Raw genomic sequence first — 23,508 nt, 5'->3', positions numbered from 1 at the left:
TCCCCAACCAGGGCTGGGGATGAACCGCAACTGAGGTACACGCCCTTGGCCGGAATTGAACCCACAACTCATTGGTCCACGGGCCAGTGCTCTACCACTGAGCCAAACCAGCCAGGGTGGAAATTATATCTCTTAATTATGTAGTTCTTTTAAAAAACTTTATTGAGTGCCTGTTATGTGCAAGGAGCTCGGCTCAGAGTAGATGATACAAAGGTAAATAAGCTAGAGACTCGACTCCCATAGAAGTTAGAATTGTCAGGTCAAAACAGATAAAAAGATAACTAACAATAAGATAAAGTGAAAGATGGAAACTTAATGAAGTAGATAGAGCTTTAATTGAGATGAGGAAGTGTTGGGTTTCAATCCTCGTTTTAGTGCTTTTTAACAATGTGACCCTGAGCTACTTATTTTTTCAACCTCTTATATTCTTACTATGCAAAGGCTGATGGAATGCGTGGCATAGTAAGTTCTCAGCAAACGAGCATTTACAAAAATAAACATTTTAAAATTAATTTTATTTTGTCTTTTATTCTTTTTTTGTTGATGTATAGTTGACTTACAATGTTAGCTTCAGCTGTGCAACATTGTGGTTTAACATTTAAGTACTTTATAAAATGATCACCACATTAAGTCTGGGAAGCATCTGTCACCATGCAAAGTTATTGCAATGTTACTGACTATATTTCCTATGCTATACACTATACCCTTGTGGCTTATTTATTTTATAGCTGGAAGTTTGTACCTCATACTACTCGTCACCTTTTCCATCACTGCCCCACCCACCTCCCTGCTGGCAAACATGTTTGTTCTCTGTATCTGTGAGTTTTTGTTTTGCTTTTAGATTCCACATATAAGTGAAATCACATGGCATTTTCCTTTCTCTGACTTACTTTGCTTAGTATCTTCTTTATCCATTCATCTATCAATGGTTGGATATGGTTGCTTTCATAGCTTTCCTATTATAAATAATGCTACAGTGAACATATGGGCGTGCATATCTTTTCAAGTTAGTATTTTCATTTTTTAAATATGTTTTTAATGATTTTTCAGAGAGATGAAAGGAGAGAGAGAGAAACATTGATGTGAGAGAGACATATTGATCAGCTGCCTCCTGCACACCCCCTACTGGGGATCAAGCCTGCAGCCCAGGCATGTGCCCTGACCGGGAATTGAACCAGGACCTCTCAGTCCATGGGACAACACTCAATTTACTAAGCCCCGCAGGCAGGACTGTATTTTCATTTACATTCCCATGAACAGTGCATGAAGCTCTCCTTTGATCCACATTTTTGCCAACTTGTGTTATTTCTTGTATTTTTGATAATGGCCATTCTGACAGGTATGAAGTGATATCTTGTGGTTTTGTTTTGTATTTCCCTGGTGATTAGTGATGTTGAGCATCTTTTCATGTGTCTGTGGGTCATCTGTATGTTGTTTTTGAAAAGAATTTTATTGAGGTCCTCAGCCTATTTTTTAATCAGATTGTTTGATATTGAGTTGTAGGAGTTCTTTATATATTTTGGACATTAACTCCTTATCATATATATCATTTGTGAATATCTTCTCCCATTCAATGGGTTGCCTTTTTGTTTTGTTAATGGTTCCCTGAGCTGCACAAAACCTTTTTAGTTCGATGTAGTCTCATTTGTTTATTTTTGCTTTTGTGGCCCTTCTCTGAGGAGACAGATCCAAAAACAAATATTGCTAAGACCCATGTCAAAGGGATTACTGCCTATGTTTTCTTCTAGGAATTTTGTGGTTTCAGGTCTCACCATTAAGCCTTTAATCCATTTAGCTTTGTTTATGTATATGGTATAAGGAGAAGTAGTCCAGTTTTATTCTTTTGCGTATATCTGTCCAGTTTTCCTGATATCATTTATTGAAGAGACTGTTTTTTCCCCTTCTACAGGGTGGTGCAAAAGTAGGTTTGCAGTGATGAGTAGACAAAACAGTTTATTCTGGTGTTATTTATTAATTTTATTACTTTCCATATGTAAACCTATTTTGGCCCCACCATGTATATTCTTATCTTCTTTTTCGTAGATTAATTGACCATGTAGGTGTGGGTTTATTTCTGGCTTGTCTGTTCTGCTCCATTGATCTGTGTGTCTGGGTTAGTGCCAGTGCTGTACAGTTTTGATTACTACACCTTTGAAATATAGTTTGAAATTAAGGAGTGTGATACTTCCAGCTTTGTTCTTTCTCAGATAGCTTTGACTTATTTGGGGTCTATTGTGGTTCCATACAAGTACTAGGATTATTTGGTATAGTTCTGTGAAAAATTCCAGTGGTATTTTGATAGAGGTTAGATTGCTTGGGAAGTATGGATATTTTAATAATATTAATTCTTCTAAGTTATCCTCATGGCATATTTTCGTTTGTTATTTTTGATATCTTTCATCATTTTAGGATTTTCAGAGTATAGGTCTTTTTACCTCCTTAGTTAAATTTATTCCTGGGTATTTCATTTTTGATACAATTGTGTATAGGAAAACAACAGATTTCATACTGATTTTCTGTACTGAAATTTACTGAATTATTTATTAGGGTTTTTTTGGTGGAGGTCTTTAAGTTTCTTATATATAAAATCATGCCATCTGCAAATAGTGATAGTTTTACATTTTCTTTTTCAGTTTGGATGCTTTTTATGTCTTTTACTTGTCCTGTAGCTAGGACTTCCAATTCTGTTTTGAGTAAAAGTGGTGAGAGTACATCTTTCTTCATTCCTGATCATAGAAGAAAGGCTTTCAGGTTTTCACTGTTGAGTATGATATAAGTTATGAGTTTGTCATATTTGGTTTTCATTATGTTGAGATATGTTACCTCTATACCCACTTTGTTGAGAGTTTTTAAAATCATAAATGGATGTTGAATTTTGACAAATGCTTTTTCTTTATCTATTGAGATGATCCTATGACATTTATCCTTTTTGTTAATGTGGTGTATCATGTTGATTTGTGGAAATTGGAGCTATCCTTGCATCCTGGAATAAATCCTATGTGATCATGGTGTGTCTGTGAAGCTGTCTCTGGAACTTAGCATGCCCTTTGGAAGCAACTGAAAAACTTTAAAAGGGCCAGGAGGATTTCTTTTATTAAAGAGAAAACAGACTTGGAATTAAAAAAAATTTTTTTTTCTTTATTGAGTTTAGAGAGAGGAAGGGAGAGAGGGAGAGAGATAGAGACATTGACGAGAGAGAACATTGATTGGTGCCTCCTGCATGCCCCCCACTGGGGATTTGGCCCACAACCTGGGCATGTGTCCTGACCGGGAATCCAACCTGCTACCTCTTGGTGTATGGGTTGATGACCAACCACTGAGCCACACTGGCTGGGCGGAATTTTTTTATATTTGTTTTTTCATTTTTTTTTTTTTTTTTTTTTTTAGGGGAGAGAGGAAGGGAGAGGGAGAGCAAGAAAGAGAAACACCGACGTGAGAGAGAAGCATTGATTGGTTGCTTCCCATACACCCTTATGGGGACTGAACCTACAACCTGGGCATGTACCCTGACCTGGAATTGAACTGGCGACTTTTTGGTGCACAGGGTGATGCTCAATCAACTGAGCCACACTGGCCAGGGTTAGACCTGGAATTCTTTAGGAGAAATGTTTACAGTGCAATGTGGGATGCCTGGGTTTTACTCTGCTAGCACACCTGCCTGGTCACTTAGCGTGGCCTTGTTTCTTAGTTTGTGGAATAAGGGATCTGGGGATGTTCATAGTTCTTCTAGTTCTCAGACTGAATTTTATCCGAAATGATTCTCAGCAGTACTAAATTTATTATGTCTTGTTGAGAAGTAAAATTATGCTGAAAAAAAAATTCTCAGAATTTTTATATGAGTTGATTTTTAAAATTTAGAAACCGGGTTGATTCAGTAAAATGATTGTTGTTGTTAGAGATATTTGTGATCTTTTATTACATAGTTTTGCATATTTCCTTTGGATTATTATTATTAAGTTCATTTCTTGAAAGCAAGTCTAATTTTTCAGTGTACATCACAAAATCAACTCTCCTCTCATTTTAATGTGCTGTGCTGATAATGTCCTAATTTTTTGCATACTTGGGAAATTTGTAATTATAAGCCCAATTCTAGCTATCTCTGTCTGGTCCCTTGCTTCACTTCTTTTTTTTTTTTTTTTTTATCCTCACTCGAGGATATTTTTTTTTTCCATTTTTTGTACAGATAGAGTGGGAGGGAGAGAGAGGAAGGGAGAGAGAGAGAGAGAAACATCGACGTGAAGGGACACATCGAGTGGCTGCCACCTGCACGACCAACCAGGGCCGGGGACAAACTGCAACCGAAGTACGTGCCCTTAGCGGGAACCGAACCCGGGTCTCTCCAGACCGCAGGCCGACGCTCTAACCGCTGAGCCAAACTGGCCAGGGCTGCTTCACTTCTTTAATAGTTACTGATGAGGCCCTATCAGGAAGCGAGAGACACTTTATGGGACGTAAACTTGCATTTATTAAATTCACAACCGAAACAGTGACTTAACTGTCAGACATGCTTTGTGCCGGGTGAGGAACAGAATGCTCTGTGGCGGTGGTGGTGCAACTGCTGTGTTGGACTGGGCGAGGAGACAGCCCGTCCTCCGCGGGGACATCTGGCCTGCGGGCGTGGGACAGGGCAGGCCAGGCCACGGTGTTTCCCACTGGTAAGTCTGAGGCGGGCTGAGGGATATTTTACAAATCAGTGTATTTCTGAGTAATTTCTGTTTTATTAGGAAGATATTTATAGTCTCACATTTTATTGTCAGAGTGTCAGAGGGTCTTGTCACGCATGCACTGGGGTGGAGACAGGAGGAGGCGCGAGGAGCCCGGCTGCGGCGCTCCCCGTCCTGCCAGCCTGTGCGAGGAGCAGGCGGCCCGGTGCCTTGGCTGTCAGTGCCCTGCCTGGGGACTAGCCTGGGCCTCGCAGGGACCCGTGGCTTCAGAACCCACTGCTTGACGGTCTGACTGTAAACACTCATTCTGAGAATAGGCTTTGAGTTGAGGATTTTGGTTCAAGGACTTCGGGGAGAGAAAAGTTTCAGACATTGTTGAATCCTTCTGGGCACAGCCGCTGATCTGAACTTCCCTTTGAGTTGAGGATTTTGGTTCAAGGACTTCGGGGAGAGAAAAGTTTCAGACATTGTTGAATCCTTCTGGGCACAACCGCTGATCTGAACTTCCCAGTGTGCCAGGTCAGTACTGGGCACTCCGAGGATTTGACTGTGACAACTCCTGTCCTCAAGTGACTCGGGTCACTGATACCGGTTACACAACGTGGCTGTGCCGGCCGCAGGAACGGTCTGTCAAGGAGACGCTGGCCGTCGAGGCGGGGGCAGAGCACCAGCCACTTTCGCCACGTGTCTGGAAGAATGTTAGTTGTCATTCTTAATGGTGAGGATTTGTCTTCATATTCTCTAGAGTTTTATAAATCTTTATCTTAAATCGTAGTTCAATTAAATATCTTACATATTTACCTGAAAGTTGTGAGGAAGAGCTAATGCTAGTGTTTTAATATGAAATAGTTGAAAAAATGGAGACCTTTCATGTTGATTTAAGAAGGTCAAGTTCATTACTTTTCGTGGGCAAATAGGTTTAATAACAAAGTATGTTCTGTTTCTTAATGAAAATACATCCTGTGAGTGGACATTTGGTTTCTACCTCTTGAAATATTTTGAACGTTCTCATTTCCATTATTAAAATAAAGAACAGCTCTAGCTCATCTAGTGAGCCATGATTGCCATGCTGAGGTAGACTCACTGTTGCCAGGAGTTGCTTTGCAGATCAGTTGCTTTTCTGGATTTCAGCCTCAAAGGGAGATCGTGTTGTTTTGTTTTATTTTATCTTTTAATGCAGTTACATTAGGAAATAGATTTTTTTACTGTTAGTCTTGCTGATATAATTAAGTTGCATTGTAATATTTAAATTGTTTATATTTTTAATGTTGGAATTTTGAAATAACACATGGTGGCACTAAAACTTAATGAAAATGACTTTGTACGTGATCCAAAAAAACTAATTTCAGTGCTTCATAAAACTTTATATTTTGGGGAGGAATTTTCTGGCTTTAAATATAGAATTGATGTTAATGTAATTAATCTTTTATGAGTTCCTGTTGGTTAATTATTGGCCTAGTTTAATTTATCAGTTGTCAACATGATGTTTGAGAAGAGTTATGACCTTGTTATTCGTAAGTATTAAGAGCTCTTTCAGCATCACCAGTCAGAGCCCTTTGACCTCAGTACCCTATCAGGGCTGGGGAACCTTTTTTCTGCCTAGGGTCATGTGGACATTTATAACATCATTTGAGAGCCATACAAAATTATCAACTTAAAAATTAGCCTGCTATATTTGGTCAGGCTAATTTGGTGAGGTGTGTGATGATAGCTGGTATTGATTTCTAGGGCCTTATATGGTCCTTGGGCGGGGCGTTCCCCATCCCTGCATGGATGGATCAGTTTTGTTTTGATTTTCTACTCGGTTCTCAGACATCCCCATGTCAGGGATCCCGGCTGCATATTCTGTGCTCACTAATGGGAGGTGTTGAAAGTAAGATCATGCTCCAGAGCAGAGGGGCAGCCTGTCGTCTGTGCTCATTAACTGGACACAGACTTGCTGAGCAATAGAGTTAAGGTTTGGAGACAAAGAGTAAAGAAATAATCTTGTTAAAATTGGGTGAACTCCTTTGATGTATGAATGGAAGACAAAAACTGAGAGCTTTTATTTCTTGTAGATTTTTTTTTTCTTTTAACTCCATGAAGGAATTCTTGCTCACAATTTCTCCCTCCATGGGGGATGTGATTCTTTTTCTTCCTCTGTTTTAAGAGACATGCTAAAGACCACTTTGTGCAGCAATGTAAGATGTATGTTTAGTTAAATTAATTTGTGTTCTTTATTGATGTTAGAGAGAGAGAGGAAGGGAGAGGGAGAGAGAAACATCGATGAGAGGGAACATGGTTCGGCTGCCTCCTACACACCCCCCACTGGGGATCAGGCCCACCACCTGGGCATGTGCCCTGACTGGGAATAGAACTGGTGACCTGTTGGTGCAGGGTCTATGCTCAACCACTGAACCACATGGATTGGGCTGTTTAGTTAAATTAAAAAAAAAATGCTTCTCTGGTATCTCCAGCAGAGTTGGTAAATACTGCTCACATTTTGGCAACTATGAAAAAATAATGCTAAAATTTGATGATTCCATAGATTTTGAAAAAATATGATGTAGTTTTTTGTTTTTTTTTTAATGAACAAAATACATAAGTTAAATGAGTCTTGACAATTCATAATAATTGCAGTTATTTCAATTCCAAGTTAAGGTAGGTGTCATGAAACAGAGGAAACACATTGCTTTGTTATGCAAGAAGAAAATGGGATGTTCCTCCTTAACAGAGCTGAGCACTGTGCTTAGTGTCCCCTCTCTTCTCTGATGTTCTCTTTCTGATCCTTCTGTCCAACTCCAAAGACTTACTTGATTTGAACAGCGTCTTCTTTAGCACCACATGCTTATTTATATAAAACTTAAGTTATTGATTTTTTTTCAAAATTAGGGCTTATCAAAAGACATACATATTTATTCATTCAACAGATAATTTTGAGGAGGGGGAAGTTTATTATATACCACGTACTACTGCAGCCTGGGAATAAAGTGGTGAAGAAAACAAAACTGGTACATTACTTATACATAACCAAACGAAAAACAAAAGCAGAGAAGAGCTTTGGGTGTGTGTGTGTGTGTGTGTGTGTGTTGAGTGGGTAAATTATCAATTTCAGAAAACGTGGCCAGGAGGATGTCATTGAGAAAGGTAACAACTGAGTGAGTTCTAACCTGAAGGAGGTCACGGGATGGGCCATTGGACAGATGGACTTAGAGCTTCCTAGAAAGACCCACACCTCCAACTGCCCTAAGGTTGTGCTCTTGGTGTGTCTGGCTGGGAGGCTGGAGTATTCTGAGCAAAAGGAAGGAGAAGTGAGAGCTAAGGAGGTTGGTTGTGGACTAGCTGTTCCTCATGGCATGGGGAGCTGTCTGGGCCCAGAGGTGACATCCTCGGACATAGTCTCACGGGGTCACTCTGTTGCTCTGTAAAGAATAGAATGAAGGAGGGCGGCCATGGAAGCAGGGACAACGTTTAGGTCCAGGACACCACTGATGCGTGTAGGTGACCAAGTATGTAGCTAGAGCCTGGTTGGCAGGAGCAGAGGTATTGAGTGGTTGGATTCTAGATTTTTGAGCCAATTGGACTTAGTGAGAGATGGGAGTGAAGGTTGACTCCAGAGGCTTTGGCCTCAGCAATGGAGAGAATGTTTTCATTTCATTTACAGAGGCTGATAGAAAGTTTTGGAGAAGTTTAATTTTGGAAATGCGTGGATTAAACATGTCTTGGTAGAATGGGACACCATAATAGTGTATTATTTATTTAATTATTTGTAAGACATACTATTTATTACAGCCTTAGAGTGTCTAACTCAGATATATAGATCTTTACTTCCTTTTTTTCATTTTCAATTGAATCTATACCAATTTTTGATCAGGTTATCAGTTTTTTTTTTTTAGTAAAAATCTATATAGATCAATATATAGAGAGTAAGCATCATAATGACACTGAGCCTTCTAATCCATGTACATGGTGTATATGTCCATTTGCATTGTCTTTAATTTGCATTTGGAGTGTTTTAAGTTTATAGTGTATAGGTCTTAAACTTTTGCTAAAGTTATTTTTACCTATTTTATTCTTTCTGATGCCATTGTTTAAGTTCATTTTAAAGTTATTTATTAATAGCATTTAGAAGAATCACTGGTGCTTTTGTATTTGTATCCTGTGTCCCTGTATACACCCTGCATGATCCAGTGTGAATTCTGTGAATGTGATGGACTTAAACAAATATGTTTGTTTGTTTTAGTAGTTCTTTTATAGATTCTTTAGGGTTTTCTACCTACAACATTATGTACGATGTTTGTAAATAAAAGACGACTTTATTTTCTCCTTTCTTGTCTGTATGTTTTTAACACTTTCTTGCATTTTTTTTCTCTTGCACTATTGTAACTGGCTAGAACCTTCAGTACAAAGTTGAATAAAAGTAGTGAGAGCAGACATCTCCCCCTCATTTCTTGTGTTTGTAGAGCATCCAACTTTTCACCATCAGCTGGGATGTTTGCTAAGATTTTCGTAGATGCCCTTATGTGGCTGATGAGGGCTCCTGTTTCTGCTCTGTGGAGAGTGTGTGTCGTGAATGGGTGTTGGGTTCTGTCATTTAACTCCTTCTGGGCAACTTAGATGATCATGTGCTTTTATCCTCTATTCTAGTAACAAGGTGGATTATGTTCATTGGTTTTTGGATATTAAACAGCCTTGCATTCCCAAGATAAGACCTTGATTGTGGTGTGTATTCCTTTGCATGTGTTGTTGGATTTAACTTGCTAATATTTAGTGAAGCATTTATGCTCTGTGTTCATGAGGCACATTGGTCTTTGGTATCAGGGTAAAATGCCTCCTAATAGGAATTGGGAAGTCTTTCCTTCTGACCCCGTGAGACTGGTTTTATTTTCTTCTTAAATAGAATATAATTCACTGGTGAAATCATATGCTTTAGAAAAAGCTGACTGTGAGTAATAGTGCTGATTGTCTAGCCTTTCACAGGCTTATTCCTCCTTAGCTGTTATCTATGCACCTGTTGCTTCTGCTCATCGAGCCTTTGATCATCAATACCTTATACCAGTTATTTTCACACTCACTTTAATGCTCTTTTTTTTTTTTAATCCTCACCCAAGGAGAGAGATATATATATATTTTTGATATTTTGTTCAGATAGAGTGGGAGGGAGAGAGTGAGAAACATTGACATGAAAGGGACACATTGAGTGGTTGCCACCCACACGACCCAACCAGGGCTGGGGACAAACTGCAACCGAGGTACATGCCCTCAGCGGGAACCGAACCTGGGTCTCTCTGGACTTCAGGCCGATGCTCTAACCGCTGAGCCAAACCGGCCAGGGCGTTTAATGCTCTTTTAAACTTAAATTTATCTGTCCATTCTTTTGCATTTATTGCTATTTTAAGCTTAAGTAATATTAAAATACTGTTTTAGAGAATATTATGCCATCAGTTGATGTAATTGAAAATATTTGAATTGGGAATCTCTTGCTTTGAACTGTATTGTATCCCCCAAAATTCACACGTTGAATCGCTAACCTCCAGAGTGACTACAAGTGGAGTAAGGAAGTAATGAAGGGTGAACGAGGTCATGAGAGTGGTCCCCTGTCTCATAGGATTAGCGTCTTTTAAAAAATTTTTTTTTTCTTTATTGATTTGAGAGAGAGGAAGGGAGAGGGAGAGAGAGAGAGAAACATGGATGAGAAAGAACATCAATTGGCCGCCTCCTGCATGCCCCCCACAGGGGATTTGGCCCACAACCTGGGCATGTGCCCTGACCAGGAATTGATCTGGTGATCTCTTGGTGCATGGGTCCACACTCAACCACTGAGTCACACTGGCCAGGAGGATTAGTGTCTTTATACGCAGAGGCCCAGGGTACTAGTGTTCTTTCTCTATGTGTGACAACAGCCAGAGATGTGCCTCTCCAGGACCCAAGCCCTGCTGGGACCTTGATCAGGCTCTTCACAGTTCCAGAACTGTGAGAAGGGGAACTCCTTTTGTTTTGGCTACTCGGTCTGATATTTTGTTATGACAGTTGAAGCTGACCTGGACTTCTGCTTCATGTTGTTGCCTTAGGCATGTGTGTTCCAGATTGTGCTGTCAGGCCGTTGGAAGCCTAGTAGCATCTCTGCACCTGCTTTTCAGGGAATCCTGGATGGATGCTGGTATGGTTTACTGCGAGGTTATAGCAGCTAGCTTACAGAATACTTGTTTTCACCACCTGTAGCCTCTCAGGAATGGCTCACTGCCAGTGGTCGGTTCCCTGAGTCACGCACAGGTCCCTTCAGAACTGTCATGGTTATAGCTTCCACCTTTTGTGCCAATATAGGGTTGTTGAGGTACAGACGGACTCTTCTGAGTTTGTACTTCCATTAAACAAAACAGCACTAATTATTTACAAAATAATATACTTGGACAAATGTTGGCAGTTGTACTTTTTGTTAAACTGATTACAAGTCACGCTTTTTGGTAACTGTATTACATTCCTCTTACCTAGGTTAATAATAAAAATAATCCAACTTTCAAAGGTGTATTAGTTTTCTATTTTTGCATAACAAATTGTCACAGATTTAGTGGCTTCAAGCAGTGTCACAGTCTGTAGACCAGTAGTCTGGCATTGTGGGACTGTTTTTGTGGGGTTTTGTTGCTCAGAGAATCACAAAACTGAAATTAAGGTGTTAGGCGTGTTGAGTGCTCATCAGGAGGCTCTGTTTCCAGTCCCACTTGTGCCATTGGAACGTGTCAGCTCCTTACGGTCGTAGGACTGAGCTCCCACATCATTGCTGGCTGTCAGCGTGGGGCCTCTCTCGGCACCGGGGTTGGCTGTGCTCCCTGGCGTCTGGCAGCCAGCGGTGCATCTTCCTGCGCTTTGAGGCTCAGGCTTCCTCTTCCGCCACCAGTGGAGACAGCTCTCTGGTTCTCGGAGGGTTACGTGGTCAGGTGAGACCCGACTGGGCAGTCTCCCTGTTTCAAGGCCAGTCTAGAGTATGACTAATCATGAGATCAGATCGGTCATCTCCACAGCCTTGCAGATGGTGCAGGGTGTGTGCACTGGGGAAATTCTGGGTGCCTCTCATTCTGCCCGTCACAAAGGCTTTTCTACAAGCGGATGCCTGTGGTTTTGAATCGGGATGATTTGAGTGAAGAGGGGATCGAGCAAAGGATTTACTGTACAGTCCAATTGAAAGCTACACATACGTGTGTCTTATTTTTCTAGAATGATCATCTTTCTACTGAGATCATATATAATACAGTTTTCTTCCATAATTTAAAAAAATGTAAGGCAAAGATAGGAATGAACATTTTCTTTTGCCGTATGGGATGCAATGCAGTGTTTCTGGGAAATCCAATCTGTTTGCAAATCTATTCTCGATAAGAATGACTTGAGCTTCTGATTTGTATTTCTTGCTGGCAACTGGAAATCACCATATGGGTAATCCAATATTCAACCTCAGTTCCGCAGATCAAACCCAAACCAGTTTCTTTTCCAGGGGTCCTTCCCTGCTCCCTGTCTTTCATGTCCGGGTCAGTCACCTGAGCTGGAAACTGCTCCCCTTCAACAGGGCCTGCTGCTCCACTGTCTTTTAAATGTGTCACTAGGTTCTGTGGGCTAGCCTTACTTAGCATTAAAGATACTTTCAAAATTTCACAAGGTTGAGGATATTATTTACTCTATATCAACCACATAAGTATAAAAGCACTCAATAAACATTTATTGAGTGAATAAAGGAATCCCAATGCTTAGAGTTGATTGTATCTGACACACTTTAAGTTCCGTTAATGCACCTTATTAACCTTTCACCTTGGTTGTCTGTCTGACTACTCATCATTCTACTATTTTTTGAGTTCCTAAAACATAATATAATGCCTGAGACCTTATAACTTCAATAATATTTTTAAATTAATTGCTACATTGACTGGGGAAGTATAAATAGTGATACACTTCAATAGAGGAAGTCTAGCAAAAAACCATTTCTAGGTCAACTTGTAATAAAATTTTAAGGAGGTATGTTTTACAGCAAGGAAAGAAAATGTATGACTTCACATCTTTTTGAGAAAATTCTATTTTTCTGTTTGTTTCAAATTTCTTCATGAATATTATGGTTTTTAAAATCTAATTAGACAAGTACTAAAAATAAATGGCTTATAGAAATCTCTTAACATGGAATTTGCATACATTCACCTTTAGGGTATGATTCTTTTACATTTAGATGAATGAAAATGCTGATGTAAATACTTAAAAAATATTTCACCAGGGTATTAAATGACCATTAAAACTTACAGTTGTTACTCTGCTTGTCTTATCTAAGTCCCAGTTTTATTTTTTCTTTATTGATTTTTTTTTTTTTAATTCTCACCCGAGGATACTTTTCCATTCATCTTCCGATAGAGTGTGAGGGAGAGGGCGGGGAGAGAGAGAGAGAGAGAAACAGACATACATGTGAGAGAGAGGCATCGATCGGTTGCCTCCTGCATGACCCTAACCAGGACCAGGACTGTAATGGAGACATGTACCCTTGACCAGAATCTAACTTGAGACTCTTTGGTCCATGGTCCGATGCTCCATCCGCTGAGTCAAACTGGCCAGGGCTCTTTATTGATTTTTAAAGAGAGGGAGAGAGATAAAAACATCGGTGGGCCGCCTCCTGCACACCCCCACTGGGGATTGGCCCACAACCTGGTCATGTGCTCTGACTGGGAATCGAACTGGTGACCTCTTGGTGTGTGGGTTGACGCTCAACCACTGAGACACACGGGCCGGGCTAAATCCCAGTTTTAAAACACTGAGGTTATTAATTAAAAGTCTGCCTGTATATTTATTATGCCCATCTTTTTTTGTATCTCTCTTTTCTCCACTTTTTCTCTTAATCTCTCTAGATTAAATTGTATCATGAAACCTACATTCTTTCCTTTCTAAAGTGTTTCAGAGCTTTCTTAAAATATTGTATGCGATGATAAGGTTTATTTTACAGCACTATTTATTATTAGTTTTTTTAAAAAAAAACATTTTATCAAATGCTTTACTGAAAATCTCCATACATAGTGGTAGTGGTAGATTTAGATTCTTCTTCTTCTTGTTACTTTGAATGTGTAGGCCGCACGCGCCATTTGGTAGCCGAGCCGTCTGTCCACAGGTGCGTTGGACGTGCTGTGGCCGAGGCGCAGAGGGCCCTCTGTGCTGGTCTTGTCAGCGTTCCAGTGCCATTGTCCAGCGTTGGGGATCACTTTCACTTCTAGGTGACACTTCGATTTTAGTCATTTGGTTATAGTTACCATGTGGATTGTGTTAATAACATCGATTCTGACTTTTCCAAAGTCAGTGACTACTCAGTCCTCGTGTCTTTCTTTCATCCATATCAATTACTCCAACTCTTGAACCATTTGAACCGTGGCACCATCATCCAAAGAGAGAGCTTTGTCCTTCCTGCTGTCTTTAAGGCAAAAGCCTTGACCTTTCTTGGATTCCTTCTGCCTTTGCCTGCTCCTTCCCTGTCTCTACCCACCTTCTGATTCACCGACCACCTCCTCCAAGGCAGCTCTTCAGTTCACTTACAAACTCGCCTTGATCTTACGTCACCCTCTGCACCTGCAGGGTGTTGTTTATCTGTGCCCTTGGGCTCCATGTTCTTTGCATGTATCATATCCCTACGATTATTGGCCCTATCTTGTTGGTGAGTTAATGGACTTTCTAGAGGAATGCAGCCTCTATCTGAGCATGCATCAGGTGACTTCGAACCTGGAGGGCAGGGTATACTGTCTGCCCAGGACTTTGGATTTATATCAGAGTGCTGGGGCATTGAGACCTTGGAACAGCACAGCCTGGGCCTGAGTGCTGGCCTCCAGGCTCCACTCCACTTTGGAGGGTGCTTCTCTGAGGCATGGAAAAGATACATTTTGGTGTACTTAAGCTTATTCCCGCAGTCCTACTCAAAACCTGTTGTTTTCATCTTTGTCCTATCACTTTGAGGAGTGTATGTTTTTGTTTGACTTTCTCAGTTAAAGAAACTTCTATTGATGTCCTCAGCCAGGGGAGCACGTGCTTTCATGTTGGAGTAGAAAGGCGTCAGTGGACATTGGAACCAGTGTCTTCTCTGCAACCCCGTAGGCTGTTCATTCACGAGGAGGAAGGAATCAGTGATGCGGGTCAGAATCCTGGCAGTGTACCCAATCAGGGTTCATTAGGTGACTTCTGTTTAGATCATAGACACATCTTGTTTCAGTGGGAATATACTTGGATGGGAAGAAATTATATAGGTGAGACAGATGGGAAGATAGAAGGCAGGGATATTATAAGACAAAACATTTTTTTCAGCTTTATTAAAATTATTGACTTATATGTAAGTTTAAGGTATATGACATGATGATTTCATACACATATATATTGAGAAATGATTACCCCAATAAAGTTAGTTAACACCCCTGTCCCCTCACATAATTACCTCTTTTGGGGGGTGATAACTTTTAAGATCTGCTGTTGAACAGCTTTCAAGTGTATAATGTAGTATTGTCTATTACAGTCACCACGCTGTACATTAGGTCTTCGGAAATTACCTACTTCATAGCTGGAAGACTGTACCTTTGACCAACATCTCCTCCCTTCTCCCCACCCCACCCCACCCCACTGCACCCCATCCTGAAGCAACCATGATTCTCCTGTTACTTTGACTTCAGCTTAGAATTCACATTTAAAGTGTCACATAGTCACCGTTATAGTGTCATATAGGAGTCCCATCTCCGGAAAGGTACCCTGTCTAACCCCTTGGTCTTCCTCCCTCCCCTCGAATACTTGGCAACCACTGATCTTTTTGCTCTCTCTCTCTAATTTTGCTTTACCCAGAATGTTATACAGTTAGGATTATACAGTATGTAGCCTTTTTACACTTTGCACTCAGCAGTATGCATTTTAGAGTAATTTGTGTCTTCTTGGCTGGGTAGCTTCTTTCTTTTTATTGCTAAATCATATTTAATTTCACGGATGTGCCACAGCTTGCGTACCTACTTGCCTGTTGCAAGACCCTTTGGTGTTTTCTGTTCGAGTGATTGATTAGGAGTAGAGCTTCTATCAACAGTTAGTTACATGTGTGTGGGTTTTTGTTTGGACATAAGTCTTCGTATCAGTTAGGTAATTACCTAGTAGTGTGACTGCTGGTTCATATGTAAGACTATATTTAGCTTTATAAGAAATTGCCAAAAAGTCTCCCAAAGTGACTGCTATTTTGCATTCTCACTAGCAAAGGATGAGAGTTCTTGTTACTCTGCTTCCTCACCAACAACTGATATGCCATTTCTTGGATTATAGCCGTTCTCATAGGTATGTAGTGAAAACTCATTCTTTATTTTACCTTCAATTCATTCATGAAAATTGAACATCTTGTCATTTGCTTATTTGCCATACCTTTATCTTCTTTGGGTAGTGTCTGTTTAGATCTTGGACTCGTTTTTAATTGGGTTGTTTTTCTTGCTGAGGATTGAGCATTCTTTGTATATTTTGTCAGATATGTAATTTTGCAATTTGGCAAATAAGACTTGTGTAATAATTCACTAAGATGAAATAAGATGACAGGGAGTGATGAGTCAATTCTGACTTTTTATTTTCAGCCTAGGTTTCTGAGAAAATGGAGAGTAACAGAAAAAAGGAAAGTTGAGAGTTAAAATCGCCTTGGGAAGAAGTGGGAAGGAGATGGATCATTTAGTTTTGAGTCAAGATGGAGCTTGTGATGGAACAATATCCAAGGACTAGAGATCAAAACATATTAAGATGCTAGATTCAGATTCTACTGTTGTCAGTGATTATTGAAGAGAATGCAGAAGTAACGTGCAAATAGGAAGTTAGGGTAAGAGCTGTGTAGTATTGGTTCACAAAAGTGGTGGAATGCCATTTAAAGAAGGAATCAATGATCAGATATCTGCTATGTTATGGGGGAGATGATCAGAGAGTATGAACTGTGCATTGTCTATGTTCTTGAAGGTCAAGTTCGCTGTTGGCTTCCTTCAACACCCTGTGCCTTTTGTGTCTAGGAGGAACTGGCTGTCAGGGGAGGTCTCTTTACTTAGAGTCTTTCATGTTTAACACCTTGTAAAATTTCTCAAATAGAATTGTGCATCATTGGGGCTCTTTTGCAGGGTGAACAAACTGGGGTCTCATTTTTAAAAATCTATTACACATATCCATCCCTCTATATAAATCTATATTTCTGTGTCTCTATCTTTGTCTCTATATCTCTCTATATAAATATATTGCTTAAGTTGACTGTTTACTGAATTCACTGAAAGAAATCATTTGCCTTCTCAGTTACACTGTTCTGTTTAGACTCATAACAGTCATGACTTTCATCCCCTGCAGAATCACACCCATCAATTCTGTGCCATGTCTGGTGGTGAAACACACAGTCTGTTGCCTGGAGTCAGAGATTTGCTTCTTCTCCTTTTTTTTTTTTCACTGCATCTCAAAGTATAATTTGATTATTGTCTCTTTCATCCAACCATCCCTAAAGATGATACTGTTATTGAATAATTTGCAGAGAGTACACAGTAGTAGAAACAATGACCATTACTGAGTGATAATTATTGCTAGCTTGTTTGAGATTTGATGTTTGTGAAATTGCACAGCAATATAACACACCAAATGCAGAACCCATATCCAGTATGAAAACATGTGAAGGTGCTTTGAGAGCCCTATGTCTGTTACAGTGAAGTTCCCACTAGACTACGAAAATTAGTTCGGTGAAACAGATGACATACACAGACTGTCGATGAACAAATGTCAAGGTTATTCTGAGCTGATGATCATTGGATTTAGTGCTCCTGAGAAAAAGTAGGATTTGTGTTGTAAACAATAAATAACAAGAACGTAAACATCTTTTTAGGGCCTGAAAAGTACCAGTGGTACATTCTCCTCTTTGGAACTCCTACTCGAGTTTCATCGGCCCTGAGTGTTGAATCTGTAAGCGCAGTTCATACACCGGATACATACTTGGTGGGGAACAGCTGCACAGCTGGAGCACGGTGTCAGTTCAGACAGACGGCGCAGAGTCCCCTTGGAGAGCAGCTGTTCGTGATGTCGTATCTAGAGTTTCAAATCACTGAAGTCCCAACTTGACTTTTTCTACTATTTTTTATAGTATAACATATAGTATAACAGAAAATCGCCATTTTAATCATTTTAGGTATACAGTTTAGGGCATTAATTATACTCACAATGACTTCCGGTCAAGATGGCGGCGTAGGTAAACGCGGTATGCGTCCTCCCACAACCACATCAAAGTTACAACTAAACTACAGAACAACCATCATTCAAAACCGCCTGAAATCAAGCTGAATGGAAGTCGTACAACTGGAACTAAGGAAAAAAAAAGCAGCTACATCCAGACCGGTAGGATAGGTGGTGGCGCGAGGGGGGGCGGCACGCTGCGGTGCGACTGGCTGGTCCCACACCCATCGTGGTGGATAAAAATCAGGAGGCTCCCGCGGCTGGGAAGGTCCTTCCTGAGGACTGAGGGGTCCCCGTCCCACACCAGGTGCCCCATTCAGGGTTCTAGTGCCAGGAAGAGAAGTCCCCATAACTTCTGGCTGGAAAAACCAGCGGAAACTGAGGCTCAGGGAAGCTGATGCGGATGGAGCCCCAGGCAGCTCCTCTTAAAGGGCCCGCGCACAGACTTATCGGACTCTCTCCCTCTAAGCTCGGAGGGGAGGCAGCTCGAGGGGCGCCAGAGACATACAGGGAAGAACTGAGCTGTTTGGCACTGGAGCGAGCGCTGGAGAGGGGGCTTCCCCGGGGACAAACGTGCTGTAAGAGGCCTTTGTTCCTTTGGTGAGCCCTTCCTGGGGGCGGCAGACAGAAGCCATATCTGGGACTCCAGCAACCTGGCTCACACTGGTAGCCCCGCCCTGCTGACTGCCTGAGGCCCCGCCCCGCCCCACCCCACACAACTTTCAAGCCCACCCAAGCTGTTGCCACTTGCTTAACCATAGGATTGGCCGTCTTGGATCCTGCTTCAGGTTTTTCCTAAATTCTTTCAAACGAGCAGCACCGGGTCTCAGCAAGCCCCATACCTCTCATTAAGTAATACACTGAAACAAACACAGGGAGGCAGCCAAAATGAGGAGACAAAGAAACAGGTCCCAAATAAAAGAACAGAACAAAACCCCAATAAAAGAACTAAGCAAAAGGGAGATAAGCAACCTAAGAGATACTGAATTCAAAATACTGCTTATAAGGATGCTCAATGAACTTAGTGAGAACCTCAGTGAACTTAGGGAGGGCCTCAAGAGCATAAAAAAGGACCAGTTAGAAATCATGGATACACAGTTAGAATTAAAGGAGGCATTAACTGAAATAAAGAATAATTTACACAGCTTCAATAATAGAGTATGTAAATCCAAGGAGCAAACCATCGATTTGGAATATAAGGAAGCAAAAAATGCCCAATCAGAACAGCAAAAAGAAAAAAGAATCCAAAAAAATGAGGATAGTGTAAGGAGCCTCTGGGACAACTTCAAGCGTGCCAACATTCGCATCTTGGGGGTGCCCGAAGGAGAAGAGAAAGAACAAGAAATCGAAAACCTATTTGAAAGAATAATGGCAGAAAACTTTCCTAACTTGGTGAAGGAAACAGACATACAAGTCCAGGAAGCACAGAGAGTCCCAAACAAGATGAACCCCAAGAGGCACACACCAAGACACATCATCATCAAAATGCAAAAGGTTTAAGACAAAGAATATTAAAAGCAGCAAGAGAAAGGCAGCTAGTTACCTACAAGGGAGTACCCATTAGGCTGTCAGCTGATTTCTCAAAAGAAACTTTGCAGGCCAGAAGGGAGTGGCAAGAAATATTCAGAGTGATGAAAACCAAGAACCTATAACCAAAATTACTCTATCCTGCAAAGCTGTCATTTAGAATTGATGGACATATAAAAACTTTCCCAGACAAGAAAAAGTTAAAGGAGTTCATCACTACCAAACCGTTATTATATGAAATGATGAAGGGTCTTTTTGAAGAAAAAGATAAAATGTATGAACAAACAAAATGGCAATGAATACATATCTATCAACAATGGAATCTACAAACAAAATGAACAGGAAGAACAGAAACATTCTCATAGATACAGAGAACATTTTGTTGGTTGCCAGTTGGGAAGGGGGTTGGGGGAATGGGTGAAAAAGGTGAAGGGATTAAGAAGCACAAATTCATTACTAGACTGACAAACCTCAAAGGGAAAGGGGTTGGGGGGGGGGGTGGGAAGAAATAAACCAAAGAACTTATATGCATAACCAATGGACACAGACAATAGTGTGGGAAAAGGTGGGAGGGGGGCGGGAGTGGGGAGGAGGGGGTCAATGGGGGAAAAATGTGGAACATTTGTAATACATTTTACATCCAACGATAAAGATTTGGGAAAAAAAAAATTATACAATGTGTGTAATTATTACTTTGCGTCCAAAATACGCCTTCACTCAAAGTAGAAACTCTACCCATTAGGCTGTAATTCCCCATTCTCCATTTCCCAAGGCCCTGGGATCCCTTCATCTACTTTGTCTCTATGGACTTGCCATTTTAGACATTTTGTATCAGTAGGATCACATGGGGTTCGTCCTTTGTGTCTGGCTTATTGGACTTGTTTTCAAGGTTCCTTCATGTGTGACATGTATCAGGACACCATTCCTTTTTATGGCTGAATAATATTCCATTGTATGTATACGCACCTTTATATTCTTTTTCTTATTATATTTTAAATCAGTCATTATATGTTTTATGTGTCTGAAGATGTCATGTAGGTTAATTTTATTTTTTTCAATTCTTTTACAGGTTTGACAGATGAAAAAGTGAAGGCATATCTTTCTCTTCACCCCCAGGTATTAGATGAATTTGTATCTGAAAGTGTTAGTGCAGAGACGGTAGAAAAATGGCTGAAGAGGAAGAACAACAAGCCAGAAGGTAAGTCTCATTCAGATTGCGTGTGTTACTTTGCACTTTACAGTGACAGAAAAGGGGCGTTTAGTGCATGCTAGAGAGCAAAAATGAAGTGGACAGATATTAGCATTGCAATTTTGTGATAGTTTTATTCTGTTTAAAAAGGTAACTTAAAGTTAGAATGAGGGAGAATAAACACAAAAGAAAGATCCTTGACTACAAAATAAAATCTTTGTGCCCTGGCCGGTTTGGCTTAGTGGTTAGAGCGTCGGCCTATGGACCAGAGAGTCCTGGGTTCGTTTCCTGTTAAGGGCATGTACCTTGGTTGCAGTTTGTCCCCGGCCCCAGTTGGGGTTATGTGGGTGGCGACCAATCTATGTGTGTCTCTTACATCGATGTTTTTCTCTCTCTCTTTCCCCCTCTCCCTCCCGCTCTATCTGAAGATAAATGCAAAAATGTCCTTGGGTGAGGATTAAAAAAAAACAACTTTGCAAATACTTGAAAATGTATTTAGATATGAACACTTTGAAAAGTGCAATATTAGACTTGGTTCTATTTAATTTTTATTATTAATGATTCTAAAAATATCTTTTATATTGCAAAGCTCTATTTATGTTAATATATTTTGCAAAAAGAAGTTTTCAAATGATTTTTACACGTGCACAGTAAGAGCACTGTTGGCTTTGCATTGCACTCTTCATTCTGTCACACTCGGAAGAAGCAGTTCTGTCGGTGAAAAAGGAAATGTGGGCTCGAGATGGATGTTGTCAAAGGTCCTGCCAGGCTGAGCACATAGAGTCATAGAAACGGTTTGAATGTTGTGGTATAATTTTGGTTTTATGTGAATTATATTTGACCAAACATAATTTCTAAGGATATTGAGTTAGAGTGGAAATTAATTTTAAATATGATTTAAGCTGTGTGAAGATCTTTTATATTAAAAATACCAAAATGAATAATGTTTTTCTGGAAATATATTTAGTGTAGCAAAAGCGCTATATTTAAACTTAAAAGAATCGTTACTGAAATCTTGTGGTGTTAGAAGTACGCTGCTCGTAGGTTGCTTAGAGCTGATTTTCCTTACTCTGGTTTTGAAAGTTTCTATAATTTCTTACATAATTTTTATAATAAAATATAAGTAAACCTTTTATTTATGTATTTTATTAAAACAATTTTTTTTTGCTTAATCCCTTCACCTTTTCACGCAGTCCCCAGCACCCTTTCCTCTGACAGCTTGCGTCTGTTCTCCGTGTCTGTGAGTCTGTTTCTGTTCCGTTTATTTTGTTCATTTGATTCCACATATAAGTGAAATCGAAAGGTACACTCCCTTCTCTGATTGGCTTATTTCACTTTTAAAAAGAGAGCTTTTGATATTGAAATACAAAATAGTTTATAAAGCACATGCATGTGAGTGTGTGTCTTGTGTATGTGTGTGTGTGTGTGTGTGTGTGTGGATTGAGATGGGAGGGAGGTGGGAGAGAGAGAGAGAAATACTGATAAATCTGAGAGACAGGCATGTTCTTCTCAAAAAATCAGAGCATCTAATTCTAGAAACAGCTTGACAGGGCCCATTTCAGCTATTAATCCATCAAGCTTCTGAAAGCAGTGTGTGCACTTTGAAGAGTGGGGCTGGGCTGTGCGTAGCGACATCATGTGGGGTGCAGACTGCACTTCGCTGTGTAAGGGTGGGGAGCTGCTGTGTGAGAATGCACGCTGTCCGTGAGACACGGCGCTGGTGGGGATCTTAGAACACGCGAAATGTGGCGTTCCATGTTAGTGTTCCGTGACGGTTAGCCCTTACATGGTTACATGGGAATATGTCTTTCCATATTACCCAAATCTGTTTTCTGTATTAGTTAATCAAATAATGCCTTAAAACATTTAATGCATATGTTCAACTTATATAATTATTAAGACTATTCTGGAATATTAAGAATATTAATTTGATATCTTAATATTAGTATTATACAAATTAATATTAGTATAATAGATAATATAAAGAATAAAATAGAATGTAATGCTGTAATATAAATATTAAAAATTTAAAATCAATATTAAAATACTAATATTGATATTAATATCGTAATAGATTATATAATATTAAGAATGTGTAACTGAACAGTACTCAGCTATGTTGGAAGAAAATCTTGTCCTTTTAAGGAGATGATTTCAACAGTGACCCTGCTGAGGGCTAGAGACTGTTGAGGCCGAGAAGGAAGAGGCTGATGAGGGGTCCACGTGAGCTTCCCGTCCGGTGGGAGGACAGGTGGGCACAGAGTGCCCGCATTGCCTGGGACATCAGTAACACAGGGATGAAGCAGTTTGCCGAGGACATGTATGCAAGACCCTTTCATTCAACCTCCACAGCCGGGGAAGGGCCCTTCCCCTGTCTTCCAGGTAGTCCATCTCGGCTGTCTCATTGCGTCCACTTTCCGTGCGGCGAGGTTCGGTAGCACGGCCCTTGCAGGTTGTGTGAAAACAAGGCTGAGCTCTAGCCCCGTGGGAAGAAGCCTTGCCCGTTCTCTGAAACGCAGACACCAGTTAACTGTCTTCATTGCACTTAGGGGGTTACAGAGGAGGGTGTGGTCAGCTGCAGGACTTTGGTCCGGATCCCTTCCTCCCTCTTCCTCATTGTGTTTCATTTTTGTTGCACTTTTTATTTATTTATTTTCATTGTTGAAATGTGTTTCCCTCAGCTAGCCTTTATTCTTCTTCCAAGTCCTTTCTGTGAGCACCTCTGAGGAAGGGAGTTTGTGGAGAGGGTTTTCAGGGAGTGTTCTGTGTCCGCGTGTGGACCGGGACAGCAAGTGTGGCAGGTGGGAGGGCTTGGAGGGGAGGTCATGGAAGGAGATGAGCCTACCCAGAGTCTTCATCCTGTGTCAGCTCAGTGAGAGGACGTGAAGGAAGAAAACAGCTGGGAAGTTCAGTTTGTACATATTTCTGTATTACAAATAGTCA

General features: G+C 40.5%; 1 protein-coding gene across 1 annotated transcript in view; it reads left to right on the top strand.

Moving 5' to 3' along the window:
* Window positions 1-23,508, top strand: part of PDE10A (phosphodiesterase 10A) — a 199,919-nt gene that overhangs the window by 71,719 nt on the left and 104,692 nt on the right. The window contains exon 2 of the mRNA XM_036248231.1: window positions 20,446-20,574. Coding sequence (XP_036104124.1) covers window positions 20,446-20,574 — 129 coding nt within the window. The remainder of the gene's footprint in view (window positions 1-20,445; window positions 20,575-23,508) is intronic.

This window comes from Molossus molossus, unplaced genomic scaffold, assembly GCF_014108415.1.
Source record: "Molossus molossus isolate mMolMol1 unplaced genomic scaffold, mMolMol1.p scaffold_m16_p_8, whole genome shotgun sequence".
In the NCBI taxonomy this organism is placed as follows: domain Eukaryota; kingdom Metazoa; phylum Chordata; class Mammalia; order Chiroptera; family Molossidae; genus Molossus; species Molossus molossus.
This window is presented reverse-complemented; position numbering and strand designations above follow the sequence as displayed.